Source organism: Chelon labrosus (genome assembly GCF_963514085.1).
Source record: "Chelon labrosus genome assembly, chromosome: 11".
In the NCBI taxonomy this organism is placed as follows: Eukaryota; Metazoa; Chordata; class Actinopteri; order Mugiliformes; family Mugilidae; genus Chelon; species Chelon labrosus.
In genome coordinates, this window is record NC_140344.1 from 13,090,011 (window position 1) to 13,105,617 (window position 15,607).

The window sequence follows — 15,607 nt, forward strand, 5'->3', positions numbered from 1 at the left end:
CTGAGTCCTCAGTGACATTTGGGCTTTTGCTCGTAAAACAAAATTCTTTTTCAAATACTCAGGCAAAAGGAGAGAAGTGAAATTGTGAAGTTACACGATCTGAGAATTTACATTTATTTAATTTTACATCTAACAAAAACAGAAATGCAATCTCAGCACTGCATGTTACAGGGTTTCGTGTTAATTTGCTCAACCAGTGATACCAAACCAACATTAGATTTATTTTAGTAATAATCAAATTACTAAACTGAGTTACAATGCAGTGATTTACAGTATATCTCTCAATGGCAGGAAACAGATTATTCTCATGTTTAAATGATTTCACTACCTCTAGAGGTCAGTACCATGCAACAAACTGGCAGAACCTCAAATGAGTAACTCAACTGTAGGCTTAAGAATCAGAAAACAATGAGGTTGAATGGTACAAGTGATTGTCTGTGTTCTTACATTAGAAATTATGTAACACAGGAGCTTTTCTAATAATGAATAATACAATTAAAATTATAAAAGTATAAAAATGCATTGCATAGTTATTCAAGATATTAACAACATGAGCATTGATTTATTCTGTCAGCCTTATAAGACATACTAAAACATTTTATAATAAATGTTCAGTTCTATGAGAGATTTTGAGATTCAGACTTTACAACAATACTTTAACACACTTTATGCAGTGAGGCTGTGGTTATCTTCTTTGAGATGAAAGGTTTTCAATTGTTCAGTTCAAGCTGTTTGTCACAAGAGCCAATGTACCACAAGGCATTCAGAATAACGTTATCTGTCTAGTTTCAATTTTTAAAATGGGGGGGGGGACGTCTACTTCCTCTCTACTAGCACACAAACAAATCAAGAAACACACATCAGGTCGCCAAGGAGTAGATCGATGGCGTCCTAAATGTGCAGCAATTCCCACCCAGTTGCCTAACTTTATTCAAAAAGTTGCTCTTTGCTGTTTTTACCAAGTACAAAAATACACATATGCACCGCAGGCCTCCGTGACAACAGTACATAAAAAGAGCATGTGTCAAAGACAGACAAATACTCGCTCTACTGTGGGATATATTGCTTCAGATACGATTAATTAATGATTCAAAAACAATTTTCAAGAAAATCTACAACTTCTCTTCCACCCAGTCAGCCCATTATATATTGTAAAGATCAACACATGTTTCTAAGCAGTTTTGCGCAACTAAATAAAAAAAAAAAAAAAAAAAAAGCAATATCCAGAGTCCAGGATTAATCTAATCTCAAACACCCACACATGATCTTTGACCCAGGTATTATCACACAAGTGTGTTTTTCAACAACTCTGCTGTGCTGTAGCTCTAATATTTATGAGTACATGGATGTGTTACAAAGCCATAGCCTCCATCTCCTCTAGCTACGGAAAGTCTTGCCCTGTGTCCTTTCATTAACGGCACTTTTCAGTCCTCACTTCTTGCTGCGGTAGTGGGCGGCCACCACCAGGTAGCTGTCGGGGGCGAGGTCCTTGATGTTGGGGGACTTGCTGCTGACGGGGGACATCTTGCCCTCCACCCGGGAAATCTGGAGCATGCGGCATGGGTCGTGTTTAAGCAGGTAGCTCTCGAAGGTCTCCCAGCCTCCGCCCACTCGGACCATCACGTGCTTGTTGTGCAGCATCTGTGGGAAGGAAATAGGATTATGGCGTCACCTGTGATGTCGGTGTGTCAAAGGGGGGGCTGTAGATGAGCCCTCCTTTAGGACTAATGTCATTTCCCTGATTGAGGCTTTGAGTTGAAGCTGGATGAACAGTTAAGCGTGGCTTTGATGTCGAGGCTGGTTGATTGATGCGGGGGGCCATGCCGTAGACAGTATCCCTGGAGGGACACTTTCTCCACTCATCCACTCTAATACCTTGTTGAGTTTGGCTATTGACAAACACAGAGCCTTCTCTTTATTTGATTCTAAAGCCATACCAGGTACTTTGTACCAAATCCTCGCTGTGTTCATATAAAACTGAGCATTGGAGGCTCATAAACCAAAGCAACGGCCACAGTTTGGACTTGATGGTGGTGATACATGTATCAGGAAGGGCGCATATGTTGCTGCTACATGTAATTTAATCTAATAGTTCATTAAAAATTCACTCATGGTGCACGGTAGCGCAGAGGACACGATCAGGAGTTCAGTAAAGTCGTCAGGATTCATCCTCTGTGAACTGTGAACTGTATCCGATGTAACCCCGGCTGTAGTTGAGACGTTTGATGAAAAACACAGAAATGCCTTAATATCAGTAGGATTCAATTCCGAAATGTTATGACAACTACAAAGCTCCGAGCCTTAACATTATGCGTTCCAGTTAACCACATTTGCTTCAAAATGATGCCACCTGCCACACCGGGGCACATTCTCAAGGTTGGCTACCATGGCAACATCCCCCATTATAATAAAGAGTAGAAATAAAAGGCTCTGGTATATTGGAAAATCAGACGCTTGCGTGCCCCAGAGGCCGTGCGCATAAAACATGCCTGCCTCACTATGGAGACTTATCGCCCCTCTACCTTATTAACACGCCATTAGTCCTCTGCAGAAACACGCTTGTTTACTGAATGCCCCTCTCTGAAGAAGAGTAAATAAACTGGCAATTATTTTCTTGCATTTGTCTATAAAAAATGCAAACAGTAGGAGAATTAGACGCTGAACCAAAGACTTTGATAGAAAGAGTAAACTACCTCATGAGATTGTCCACTCAGTTTGGCCGGACATGAGGCCTCCTGCCCTGCAGCTGCATAACATACAACATTTATAAGCCTCTTAAAAGAATCAATCTATAGGGCAGCGGCGGGGCAGTGCCTCCAATCACAGACACCAGGCCTCCGGCTCTGTGACTGCGGATTTAATGGACCTGTGCCTCTCTGAGTGGTTTCAATCATCCTGCTTTGGGACGAGACCCTCGTTGGAGGCGAGTCCCTCCTCAGCAGCCCAGAGAAGGGTATAGGCCTGAGGCTGAGTTGGAACAGCACTTCTCTCAAATGCTATGATGTTTCTCTGGCTTCTTGTTGACGCTACAAACAGCTCATTTATTCCAGGAGCTGAGAAGGTCAGTCTCTCAGGCTGTGCAGATTATTGTGAAGTGAGACTCTTACATCTGCCTCACGTCACTGCGGTCCTAGCACCCAGCTGTCTGCAGACAAAGATCGGCCTTACTGTATTCAGGCCTTTTCAGTACAGGCAGCTGCTGGGGGGGGGGGGGGGGGGGGGGGGGGGGGAGCATGTGAGGAATTTTAATTAAAGCATCTTCACTGTGGAGAGCCCTGGCTGAGAGACAGAGGAATTAGAGGTTCGACTCTCGCTTTGTTTTGCCCCATCATAGGATGAATCTCACACACTATAACTGCGACTAGCGCCCACAAAGACACATAGAAATGCATGTCAACTTACTAATGTTAACTCAGCTAACACAGTCGGTTCTTTTTGAGGGGAGAATTCAAGGTTATGAGGGTTTTCTTTGTCCGAACACACCAAGCGACTTGAAACTTAACTGTGATGTCAGCCGTATGGATAAAACTACCCCCGACTTTGCATGTAAGGTGCAACAGAGTTATACAACAGATTGCAGTGGACCGACACTTGGAGCTTCTCACCATTTGTCCTTGGTTGCTCAGCAACACGAGAAAGACTGAAGCATTTGGTGATGAAAAAGGCATCAAATGCTGGTAAATATTCACATTTACACCAGCTCCCGTGTTATTCCAGCTGGAAAACACTTGTATGCCACAAACTAGAGTCTTATTGTCCTCACTAACATTACAACACAACTTACTTAATCAAAACATCTCAAGGATTCAGATTTTACTCGGTTCAGATATGACATTACTGTTGCAACACAGTGGGCTGACAACAGGGGGCAGTCAGGAGCAAACCCTCCATCTGCACGTCCTGAACATACTGTAGGCATGAATCACATTCTTGGAGGTGTGAGTCCTGGTTGTGGGTTGCCAGGTAACCAGCATCCCAAGGGGACCGATGCAACCTCTCTAATCTGTTAGCCTCCATTTATCTTTCTCAAATATCCTTCACGTCTCCACTCAGGGAAAGTGGAGTAACGTTTCCTGGGCAGATACCGGAGACTTATTGTGAGCATAAGGTGGACTTAATGCAACAGACCTTATTGTTATCTATGGAAAACTGGGTTTAAAGCGAAAAGGATGGACTATAATATACATTTATGTGTCTTGCTCTAAAAATCTCAATTCCATAAGATAGTTATACCAATTCTCCACATAACATAGGTGTATCCACATTCATCTGGACATGTTTCAAATTATTCTATAAAAAGTATAATGTTATGTCCCTGAAACATAGAGAAAAATCACTAGCATCAAATGGAGGTACTCAAGTTAAGCATCCCAAAATTTAGATTAAATACACAAGATCAATACTGTAAATATACCACAGATTCAGTTCCAGCTGGAACCCTCTTTAAAAAAATATACTCCTGCTTAAATATTGATCAATAAAGGTGGAAACGCCATTTCAAAATCAGTATTTAGCAGAGCGCTTAAAGCATATGCTGCTGTTCTACTCTGCTTTGATTCTGCAGCTTAGACAAAACTAAGAACTAAAGAGACATTTTGCTTTGAAGGATGCTGCACAAAGCTCGTGTCATGTTGTTAAATAATATAATATACTCACCCGGATGAAGAGCATCTTCTCCCCGACACGGTATCGGCCCTGCGACTGTCTCTCGACGCAGAATTTATTCGGACACCTGCAGGGTGGATCATCAGCGATGTGTCTTACCTGCAACACACGGAAAAAATTGACAATTTTACAGATGTTTCGCCTCAGATATCGAAACCAAACCAGGAGTGAATCCCTGGTGACTTACAGCATCATCCAACAGCTTCCCTGTACTCTTTTTGGCAGAAGTCGCTTTGGCAGGAGTCGGGGAGGGGGTAGGAGACGGGATAGGAGATGAAGAAGGAGATGCAAGGACGGGCGGAGTTGGGGATACAGGTGATGGAGGAGGTAGCGGTGCCTTCTCTTCTTGTTCAATCTCTTTCTCCAGTTTTATAAGGCCAGGAGGCTCCACATTGTACCTGGGAATTGAAACGAAGAGCGCCGTTAGTCCTCTAGTGTAAAATTAATAAATGATTTACAAAACATAAAAAGATATGATGAACGGAAACAGATGAAGAGAAATCCTAAAAAGAACAACATACCTTGAAGCTATTCGTCCCAATTCTAACAGACAGAGGCACACTTCTCGTGGTTGCTTATGAAGAACTACAAGAAGAGATGAAGTTTTAGCAGCGGGTGATGGCACTGCGCACATTATTGTATCTGGGACAAGGTGATGAGTGAGGATGAGCGGCTGAATGATGGTGAGATGCAAATAAAGACAAGCTCATGAACTTCATGCACTGAAACACGTCTCTCCTCAGCAGGAGCGTCGTTCAGACTTGAGATGTTTGTTTTAACCTTGCCAAATATCAGACCAGACAGAGTGGACACAAGGAGTATGATAAATGTGACACACCACACCATGCATTAAAGACACTGCATGAGAGCAAACCTGGTGTTGTTACATCTACTGCTGAACTGATTAATCCATCCAGAGAAAGAAAGGAAGGAGGGAGGAAAAGAAGGAGAAATAAAGAAAAAAAATATGTTTGTCATCTGTTTGTTCACAACATTTTATCATAATCAAATGTTCGCTGCACTTGGAGTCTATTATGGGTCAGTGTGGGTGTCTTACGTGGCCTCCAGAAATTATTTGCATAGTTAAAATTGCTTAGTGAGGGTTGACCAACCCTGTAGTCAGAAATTACAACAATGTGTGCATATGCTTGGTATTTCTGCTATTGGCACGGTCACATATTGAACATCTGAGTGTAAGGACAAGATTTCAGCCCAGGCATATTTTAGCTGCAAAAAGAATTCAGTGAAATAACATTCAAGAAATCTTTGCAATAGATTAGAGAGACACCGATAAAACTGTGGGAATCAGGAAGAGAAGCAAGTATCATGACTGGAGCTGAGGAAAACATTTGCATAACGTTGGCCTACTTTCTCTCTAACTCACGCCCGTCTGCCTGTGCTCGCTTTGTTTCCCTGCTGACATTTTGGGCATGAGCTCAGTATTCGAGATGCACTTATTGTCAGGTAGAGCTGCTCCCATCGTGGTCCTCCCAGCAGACCGAAGCCCTTTGTGCGCGTGTCACTGGAGGTGAAGCACAGCCTGGAGACGTGAGTCCGCAAAATCTCAGAGGGGAGGAAGGTGAACCTGTGTGATACTGTATCGGCACAATCGGGCCATTCACCGAGGACGGAAATCTGAGTCCGTTGCCCTGGCAGTGCCAGTGACAACCAAGGGCCGTCGGTATTGTATCTCTGTGACGAGACCGATGCCTCTCTATGGACAGGGATTGTCCTACATTCTGGTTTTTAGCACTGTGATGTTTGTGTCAGGGAAAAATCAGACTTACCTAAACCCTCTGACTCAAACAGACAGGTTTCTCCAACTCCAACCTCGCGACACCAGGCCAGGAAGTTTGCTGTGTTGTCCCGTGCAAAGAAAGATCCAGAGGGAGCACTCTGTCGGCATGGTATCCTCCGATGGGGAATGCTCTGCCACAGACATAGAGAAGTTAGTGCACAGAAGCGAACCTACTGCAGCATGGGGATAATCCACAACGTTCACTAAAAAGGGCATGGACACTGATCTGAACACTTTAGACAAAACAAACGTCTACCAGAGCGACCTGTTCAGCCAGAGTTTCCATCAAAACATAGAGCCACACACTCTTTATCTATATCAATGTCTACTCCATCTGCTGAGGCTCTGGTTTCAGCCCAGTCTAAAGGACCTTTTCCACACAGATCAATACGAGAGATGACGGCTTAGAAAACTGGGGCTACTTCACCAGGCCTTCCGTGATTCGGGATCAAATAACATTAGCTTATGGGTTTCAGCCCCCACACGGTCTGTTCGGGGAGATTTATGCGCCTTACTGTGGTTTTATACAGGATATGTGTGTCTGTGCTTTGAGAAAGGTGCAATGAGCTCATGCTCGAAATATGCACGCTTTTGTGGGTATTTTTCTTTTCGTTCCAGGCTCTCCTTTTGACTTCTGCTGGGATCTTTTGTGTTTGTTGAATTACTTTGCATTCCTAAAGAAATAGGTTTGGCTGCGGTGCCAGCGTTGTTTGATCTACAGTCAGAACGACGTGCTATTATTTCAGCTGCGGCTTGCTGAATTAACTGCACCTTTGTGTGTCTAATAATTGCACAGAAGGTACAGAACTTCTGGAAAACATTATCTTTACACAGATGGGAGCTAACAATAAGGATAAAGAACTGCTTTGCTTGAAATTAGCAGTGACAGCTACAATCATTTAATTTACGTGCATTTTGAAATATTATAAAGACGTCCACCTTCACAGCGGAACGTGCACACTTTAAAGGAATAGTTGGACATTTCGGGGGAACATATTTTGAATAAACCACAGTCATATTGATCTGTAGCAGTCAATTAGCTTAGCTTAGCATAAAGACTAGAAAAAGGGGAAACACATAGATTGACTGGTTATAATCCATCAGTCATCTGTCAGCACCTTTAGAGGTCAGAGGGAAAGCATCTCTCCTATCATTTTAACAGCTCGATTTTCATGCAGCTTCGAGAGAGGGAATCAGCTAGCAGATCCTGTGACCTTTAGGCTAGTTTTCTCCCTCTGCCTCCAGTCTTTCTGCTAAACCAGCTGCTGGCTCCAGCTCTACAGTCTTCCTCCACTCAAAAATGTGTTTCAGCCATTGTTATTTCTCTTGGATATCTGATCTTCTCATAACTCTCTGGCAGAAACCAAATATGCATATTTCCTGAAACATTGACTTTTTGCTTTAAATTTGAGCAGCATAAACATAAATTTTAAAAGTTAATGAGATGCTTGTATTGAACTTGGCACACGGTAGTATTGTGACAAGAAAGAAATGTAGTCCTCGTTCATCTGCAGTTGATATTGATTGATGTAAACACATGGGAAGATGTTTGAGAGACAGCATCTACGAAGTGTAATTTATACGGTAGTCCCTCTGCACACACCGCATCAATTTAAAACAGGGCTTGAACACAGATGCAAGTTCGCTTTTAAGTGGTAAAATGCAACAGTAAACAACCACAGCTCACAAAGTGATGAGCTTTAAGTGTCATAAGATGAGACACGATGTATCGGACATGGAAAACATGATTAATATTTCATAGCTTAAAGGGCTTAATGTGAGGTATGTGACGTTAACATGCACAAGCAGCGATAGATCATCCTCATCAGAACAGCTGAGCTGCTCATCTGTCCCAGGACTCCTCTGCTCTCCCTCACTGTCGGTCTACATGATCAATAGGCTCCTCTATTTCAGTAGCTCCTCCGCCGTCCCACGGTCATTGACCTCAAGTATTTCCTCACATCTGTGCTGCTGCACTCACACTGAGATCAGGAGACCCACCGTCATCAGCAATGCCTCAGTGCAAACATCAACAACTCTCGCCGAAGAACCAACAAAAGAGTCTTTTGCTTCTTTGCCTCCAGAAACATAACCTAATCATTGTTTTCCTCTGTTGGAACCGTATCATCCTACTCAGCACCAGGCGTCAGTTCAGTGTGTGAGCAACACAGATATCTTTAAGAATATGTGTCTTTAATATCTATATATTGGATGTTAAGTAAAGCTAAAAGCTAAAAAAAAAGTCAGTAATGATAAAGACATCATATCTGTCTTGAGGTAGTTCTGCAGCTAATACCGTCTCTAGATTAGCACCTCAGTCATTTTGTTTCCTTGAACACTGAGCCAGTATATATACGTTTGCAGATATGGCTTTGGTCAAACAATTACCATTCAACTGAATTCATAAAACCCTCACTCAAGACTCACAAGAAAGGAACATTTAACGTGGTTCTCCCAATTCTCACTGGGGCTTGTGGGGCCCCATCAGTTAATGTATCCTTGCTAGACTTTTTTTTTTTTTTTTCCTTTTTTGCCCCGTTGAAGCCCCCATCCCCCAACTCACTCTTTGTGCAATCCTTTCTGAAACAGTGGAGCTCTTTGCAAAGCAGGAATTAATGCTGCTGATGTCTCGAAACCAGACAAGAAGTAAGATGTATGGATATTGTGGACACCAAATATCTGCCATTGTTCATTTTCAGAGTACCTCTACATTACTCTCCAAGTCGCTAGAACAATATCCAATAAGACTCACTATGTCCAAGAAATGTGAAATGTGAGCGATTTATTGGAGTTCCCTTTATTGATCTTCTAAAGGGGAAACCTAATATCATGGTATAGCTGTTTCCTGTCTCAGTGAGAGTTCAATAGTGATGCATTGAAGCAGCTGGTCTCAATAAATTGCACAGAAAAACAGGCTTATGAGGGATAATTTGATGATTTCAAACATGGATTTGATGAGGGGAGCTGTTAAAACATTTGAGGCCAAAGTGATTGTCAGTCAATCGTACCTAATATGTCACTGCTTGAATGTGATGTGTTCCCTCTCAGAAACAATCATCTGTAAAATCACTCAAATGTAGTCTGGGAACCCTTTCAACCAAAATTTAGCTTTGAGATTAGTGTTTTCACTGTAACCTGTATCACGCCAGACCATAGGAGTCCTCGGATTTCTCTGTACCTTGCCGTTGCCAAGGACAGGCACGTCTCCATTACTCTGCCTGAACTTCTCCTGTAGTGTCTCAGCCAGCTGGCACAACAGGAAGCCATTGTCTAAGCGATCCATGAAACTCTCAGCAGTGATTTCCAGACCTGAGCGGGGGACACATAAAGACAGAAGACAGCCCAGCACCATAAATCCACCATAAATTCCTCATTTGAAAAAAAATATATACAGTATATGGAAATAAAATTGAATCCCCAGCCCATTCCCAGTTGAACCTGATGTAATGTTGTCGATTCTGTCTTTAATGATTGAGCCTCATTTTTGCTGGGTTTGTGGCAGCTCTGGTGAGGCCACATGTTGAAATATTATAACAAGATTTGGGAGAATCTGAGGGGGATTTCCTGGTAGTGCACCGTGGGGTGGCCATGGCAAGGACACTCGAAAAAGAGGAATCTGTTTGCGCACGGCAATGCCTCATTATCCTGCACAGTTGCGGAGATGCATTGGTGATCAACATGTGGTGTCCAGTTGACTGACTTCCAGAGGACCATTCTTTCGTAGTTAGATCACTGTGAAATGGGAGGTGGTGGCAGGGGGGTGTCTGTGGAAAGAAACTGGAGAGATTGTTTTTTTTTTTTTTTTATCCCCTTTCTGTTTCTTATAGGAGGAGGGGTCTGGGGGTTCGATGTTTAATGAGTTCCAAATGTTGCAATTGAGCCCAGAAAAGAGATTGAAATCTTGAGAAACACTCAGCGAGCTCCCGTCTCATGCTCATACTCTACGCTTGGACCCTCGCTCCACGCTGTGTGAGGAAAATATATTCCAGAGGGCTCTAATAGAAATATTTGAACTCAGACGTCATATAAGCCGCTCAGTTCCTTCGGCCTCACTTCTCAACAACAACGTGACTCATCAGTATAGGCAGGCATACGCTTCCAGCGCAATCAGTGGGCCGCATCACTCCTCCCACCTGAAACTGTAATTAACATTATCAGCGCCTCTTTTTCTCAGAAAGTTAATGCACCGATCACGCAGAACTTGTCTTAAACCAACAAATTAGCTCAGCGCCGTGTATTTACTGGAAACACACGGACGCTTCTGAGGTCTCTAAGTCTTTGATGCTTCACCACGCCAGGCCGGAGGTTTCTGGCTGAGCTGGTTCCAGTGCAAACACAGAAACCGCCAGAGATAACAAAGATAGTGCAGTTGTTTTAAGTTGTTTACACACAGGCAGGGGTCAGTTTTAATAACTAGCCTCCAGATAGTTGGGTTTTACATACTCTAATACACATAGATATATGAGAAATACTTATTTATTTGAAGGCTTTTCCTCTTCTCTCAAAATCCAAGCTTTAACAAATCTTGAACTGCTGATAAAACACTGACTAATAGAAAGTTTGCTCCTCAGAAACTCAGCAAACAACTGAGTAATTCTTATGTTGGTGGAGGAATCCTGAGAATTTGTGTTTTGCTAACAATAACACTTTTTGTGTTGACTCTGGTCAGCTGGCTACTTGTGCCACATGGTATTTCAATGGGTGTTTTCACCACTGATAATCTTATTTAATCCAATACAGGGCTGCACATTTTTAACCTTGCGCTTCTACAAATATCAAATCAACAACTATTCCATGTTAACCACGCAAAAATCGCATCTTTCTGCTTAGTAGCGTTATCTTTCTAAATTCAGATCAGACCAGAGTGTTTCGCGCGTTTCTTTTGGTGACTACACTGCACACAGTTTGATTTACTATGTAACAGCAGCCTTGCACAATGCTAATGCCCCTTGTGCTGCGTTTTCTCCGCCGCTGGCTGTGCATTATTTAAGAAGCGGTAATGACGTCCATTACTCATTTAAGGTAACTCTATGGGAGCGCTGAGACTGGTTCACACAGTCTGGTGACTTTAAAATAGTTGGTAATGAGGCTCAGATTGATTCCAGTCTCCTGCAGAGGTGTTTACATCAGCAATACCTACCTGTTCAATTAAAGTTAAAAAACAAGACGAGGGAACCTGCAGGGAGCCGAGCTATTTCTGGGACGCAGTTTCTCAGCAACAACACCCCGTTTTTTTCAGCAAACACAACCCATTTAGTTCATGCTGAGGCATGAAGATGCAAGAATATGGACTAAAACTACTACTGTCTATAATTCAGACCTTCTTTGTCAGTGTACATTTTTACAACATTGCTAATTGGACTATGCCTTATGATTAAACAGCTAAACAGTTGTGGACTAATGTTAAATGTTTTCCTTGACAAGTGTAGAGGTGTTTTACTTGTGAATGTGACTTACCGAGAATATTAGTGAGCCACAGGGCCAGATCTTCCTTCATGGGCAGCAGGCTGGCTTCATGGCGACTGGAAAGCCACTGCTGGTACTGCTGCATGTCTGTCAGGCCGGGGCCACTGGGCTGTTTGGGGCTCAGGGAGCTGCACATGGTTCCCTACCGACAGCCTGAAGGCAGGAGAGGAAGAAGACAAGGCACGAGATTCATACATGTCTGCGTGCATGACGGAGTCATCAGTAAGTGGACACCAGTGTAACACGGCACAGCAGATCTGCAAAATGTGCACTTGTGAGGCAGATATTGTTCGGTGCATCAAGATCTTCCTCCGACAGATGTTTCACAGATGTTTTTGAAGCCACACTGTTTACTTTATGCAGGCATTCAAATCAGAATTTTCTTCCCTGCACATGCATGTGTTGGTGCATAATACTATGTGTATGTTTGTATATACTGTATGCAGCAGTATCTGTGTAATGTAAATGATGCACTTCGAGGCCTTCACTAATTTTCATTAATTATCAATAGATTCATCCTCCAGCCAATATAAGGTCAAAAACTTGCACGTAATTCCCTCCATAATTTCATCATTTAGTTGTAGTTAATATACTTTAAACACGATGAAGCTCTTTAGGAACCATAAAAAAAGGCAAACAAGTCAACAGAAATTAGATATTTTTTTTTTTGTCTTGTTTTGTTTTATATTTGTGATCATAATAAATCTACATGATATTGTTCAGTAGTATCAGGATTAAACTAATGCAGGGGAAATGGGATTTGAATACATCCTGATTAAATCCCGGTATGGATTACAATCCACCTGATGATGACATTAGACCACTGACTTCTTCAGTGGACAAGCTACACTTTTATACCAGCCAGAGTCGTACAGTAGGACTTTTATTCAACAAACATCAGACACAAACAAAGAGCCCTTTCAGATTACTATACCATTGATAATGCAGTCTATCAAAAGTCTATATCAATCCATTACAGTATGCACTGCAGTCAGCCCTGCATTATGACCTGACAGAGAGATTGCTTGTGACATCAATATCCAGAGTGATATTTAACAGCTGCTTATTTCCTGTAAAGTGAAGTCACTGAGTAAATGAGACATTTCTCACAGCCTTTTCCAGTACCGGGCTGCAGCGTGCCAAGCGCTCACTGTCTGAGCAGTAATGTGAAAATCTTTCAGATTTCAGTCCAGTGTCACTCCATTAATGGATTAGCTGCCGAGAAGAGGGAGTAATTGACAAAACAACTGGGCACCAGATGTAAGACCTGAGCAGAGTAACAAGACACATCAACAGCTCTGCAGCTAATATTCACTGTTTAAACTGAGATTACTGCAAAAAATGATGTGAGGCAGACAGAGCGGAGACATGGTGGCATCACAGAGGATACAAATTATGTTTTTTATTGGCCTACTCCAAAGGCCGTTGTCGTAAATAAAGGCTTTTATTTTAAAAATGTTTAGTGCACTACATGTGAGCTGACAAAGACATCTTAATTTAAGAACAGATGACACACTGCTGACATGATTGATGTGACTTTTTGTTGTACTTTCTTTCCTTTGGTATTGTTAAAGTCTTTGTTCGAGCAGCATTGAAAATAGAAAGTTGCTTGAATACAGTTCAGTTTCCCATAGTGAAATCTAGTTGCATTTTCAAGGTTTTGGTCTGTCACGAGCCGGAACATTTTTTACACGGAAGGCAAATAGCAACACGATATCTGATGCAAATTGCAAGAGGAGCTTATTCAAACAAGGAAGTGTATAGCTGCAATGAACAATTAGTTCATAGTGTTTGATGGCTGAAAATTTCCTCTGAATACCGAGGGAGTGTAGCACAATGTGAGGAATCTGACCTTTAGAGCTGCATAACTTTTCAAGGTGCCTCCAGAGTTTGGCTGTAACCAAATCACACTGTGGCGCAAAACTGGACATCAGGACCTTGATGTCCCACCAAGGTCATCTTATCTTTGTGAAGACAACAGCTGCTCGTTGCGTACACACACTAAACTCTGGAGCTCAGCACTCACACACAGGTGCTACATTCCCATGTACGCAGTGGTGACGGCTGACGGACAGAACAAGGGCACTGGGACAACATCTCATCTCAGCGTCTCACAGTACGGGACCCATTCATACAAGCCCTTACTCCAGCGCTGTATGTAACTGCAAACATGAGTCAGTGGGCCATATAGCAAAGGACCTCTCACCTAAGATCCATGCGTCCCAAATTTGTGATTTGTATTCTCATATGGCTTCCCATAAGTTATTTAAAACGTAACTATCAGAAAATGCAATGTGTGTTTTCCCGTCGTTCTTTTAATAAATACATCTCTAATAAGTATGCTATTTTCTGCACATGTTTAACTAATCATGAATAAAGACTGCCCTTAATTTGCTTCACTTTTTCCCAGGAAAAATAGCCAAAGAAACAACCAGCTGTGGTTAAACAAACCCGGTTCCTCTCACCATACTGCAGCCTGACCTCTTCAACTTTAGGCCCTAATCTCAGCCAACACCACTCTGCTAAACCACATGTACCATCCTCTGAACCTGTGGATGTTATTTTCAGAATCAGCTCCAGGGTCTGAGGTTAGGCTTTTGGGAATTGGGAAGAGATAACCTTTCACGTCCAAAGGTATTCAAATATACGGATTATTGCTCATACAAATATACACTCTCTCGGTCTGAGAGGCCTCATGACTTTGGCAAAGCCATCACAACACGCCACGGCTGGCTGAAGATTGCTCCAGGAAAGGCATATGGATGGGAATTTTGACTGCTGAATCACATCAATTAGAAAGCACAAGAGTGTCTCTGTTCCCCTAACCCTTGCCGCCCTTCATGCCTTTCTCCTCTGCAACAGTAAACTGATCTGGAAGCCGATTTGTCCATTTAAACAAGGGCACTCAGCATGTTTCTGTTGCAGATAAGCGCTGGGAGTGTTGTGAGTGAGGGTTGTATTCAGGTGTCAGAGTGAATCAGATGTTCTTGTCAGTAATGTATAAAGCCACCAGCAGAAAATATCAACCAAAGCAGAATATTATGATTAAATACAAAGCAATGCAAAACCTTTCAACGGCAGAAAGCTATAGTCACAATATCAAATCAATCCAACAACAGATATTCATCAGTGCAATGCTTTCTAAACCTGCATTGATTTATTAAATTTAAAAATGTATTAAATTATTTTATAATCTAATATATATCTAATAGGCTAACTTAGGCTTTCATTTAAAATAAGCACTGAACCATCTGCACCACCAGCAGCAGACAATGTCATGAAAACAGAAAGACAGTTTTGTCTGAATTAAATACACTGACATTGGTCTGGAGTGGACTGGCCTCTTAAAACACTCAACGACAGATTAAATTCCCATTTGCCGTAAGATGTTTAAGTTGTCTCCTTCTTTACAACCGCCACAATTAAAAACGGCCACAACAGACAATTTACAGCTGGAAATAGGATCAAGGGAGGATGCCTGATGAGTTATGACTGAAAGCCAGCAGAGCGCCCACTAATTAAAACCAGTGTAGAGACTGAGAGCTGCTACTGAAGAACTGTCGACCTGAAGATATGTCTGTCTACTCAATGTGACTAAAGATGCCTTACATTACTTTTAATATAAATAGAAAGCAAGCACAGTAAGTGTGGTCTTTCTGTTGATTTGCATGAAGTATG

General features: G+C 42.2%; 1 protein-coding gene across 1 annotated transcript; it reads right to left on the minus strand.

Moving 5' to 3' along the window:
- Nucleotides 1-24: 24 nt before the first annotated feature.
- Nucleotides 25-12,100, minus strand: gas2a (growth arrest-specific 2a). Its single transcript, XM_084554810.1, has 7 exons — nucleotides 11,921-12,100; nucleotides 9,642-9,772; nucleotides 6,453-6,594; nucleotides 5,187-5,250; nucleotides 4,853-5,063; nucleotides 4,657-4,764; nucleotides 25-1,641 (listed from the first exon to the last, which is right to left on the minus strand). Exons 1-7 carry the CDS (start codon nucleotides 12,063-12,065, stop codon nucleotides 1,432-1,434), a joined length of 1,011 nt encoding a protein of 336 aa, XP_084410936.1. The 5' UTR covers nucleotides 12,066-12,100; the 3' UTR covers nucleotides 25-1,431.
- Between the last annotated feature and the right edge of the window lie 3,507 nt (nucleotides 12,101-15,607).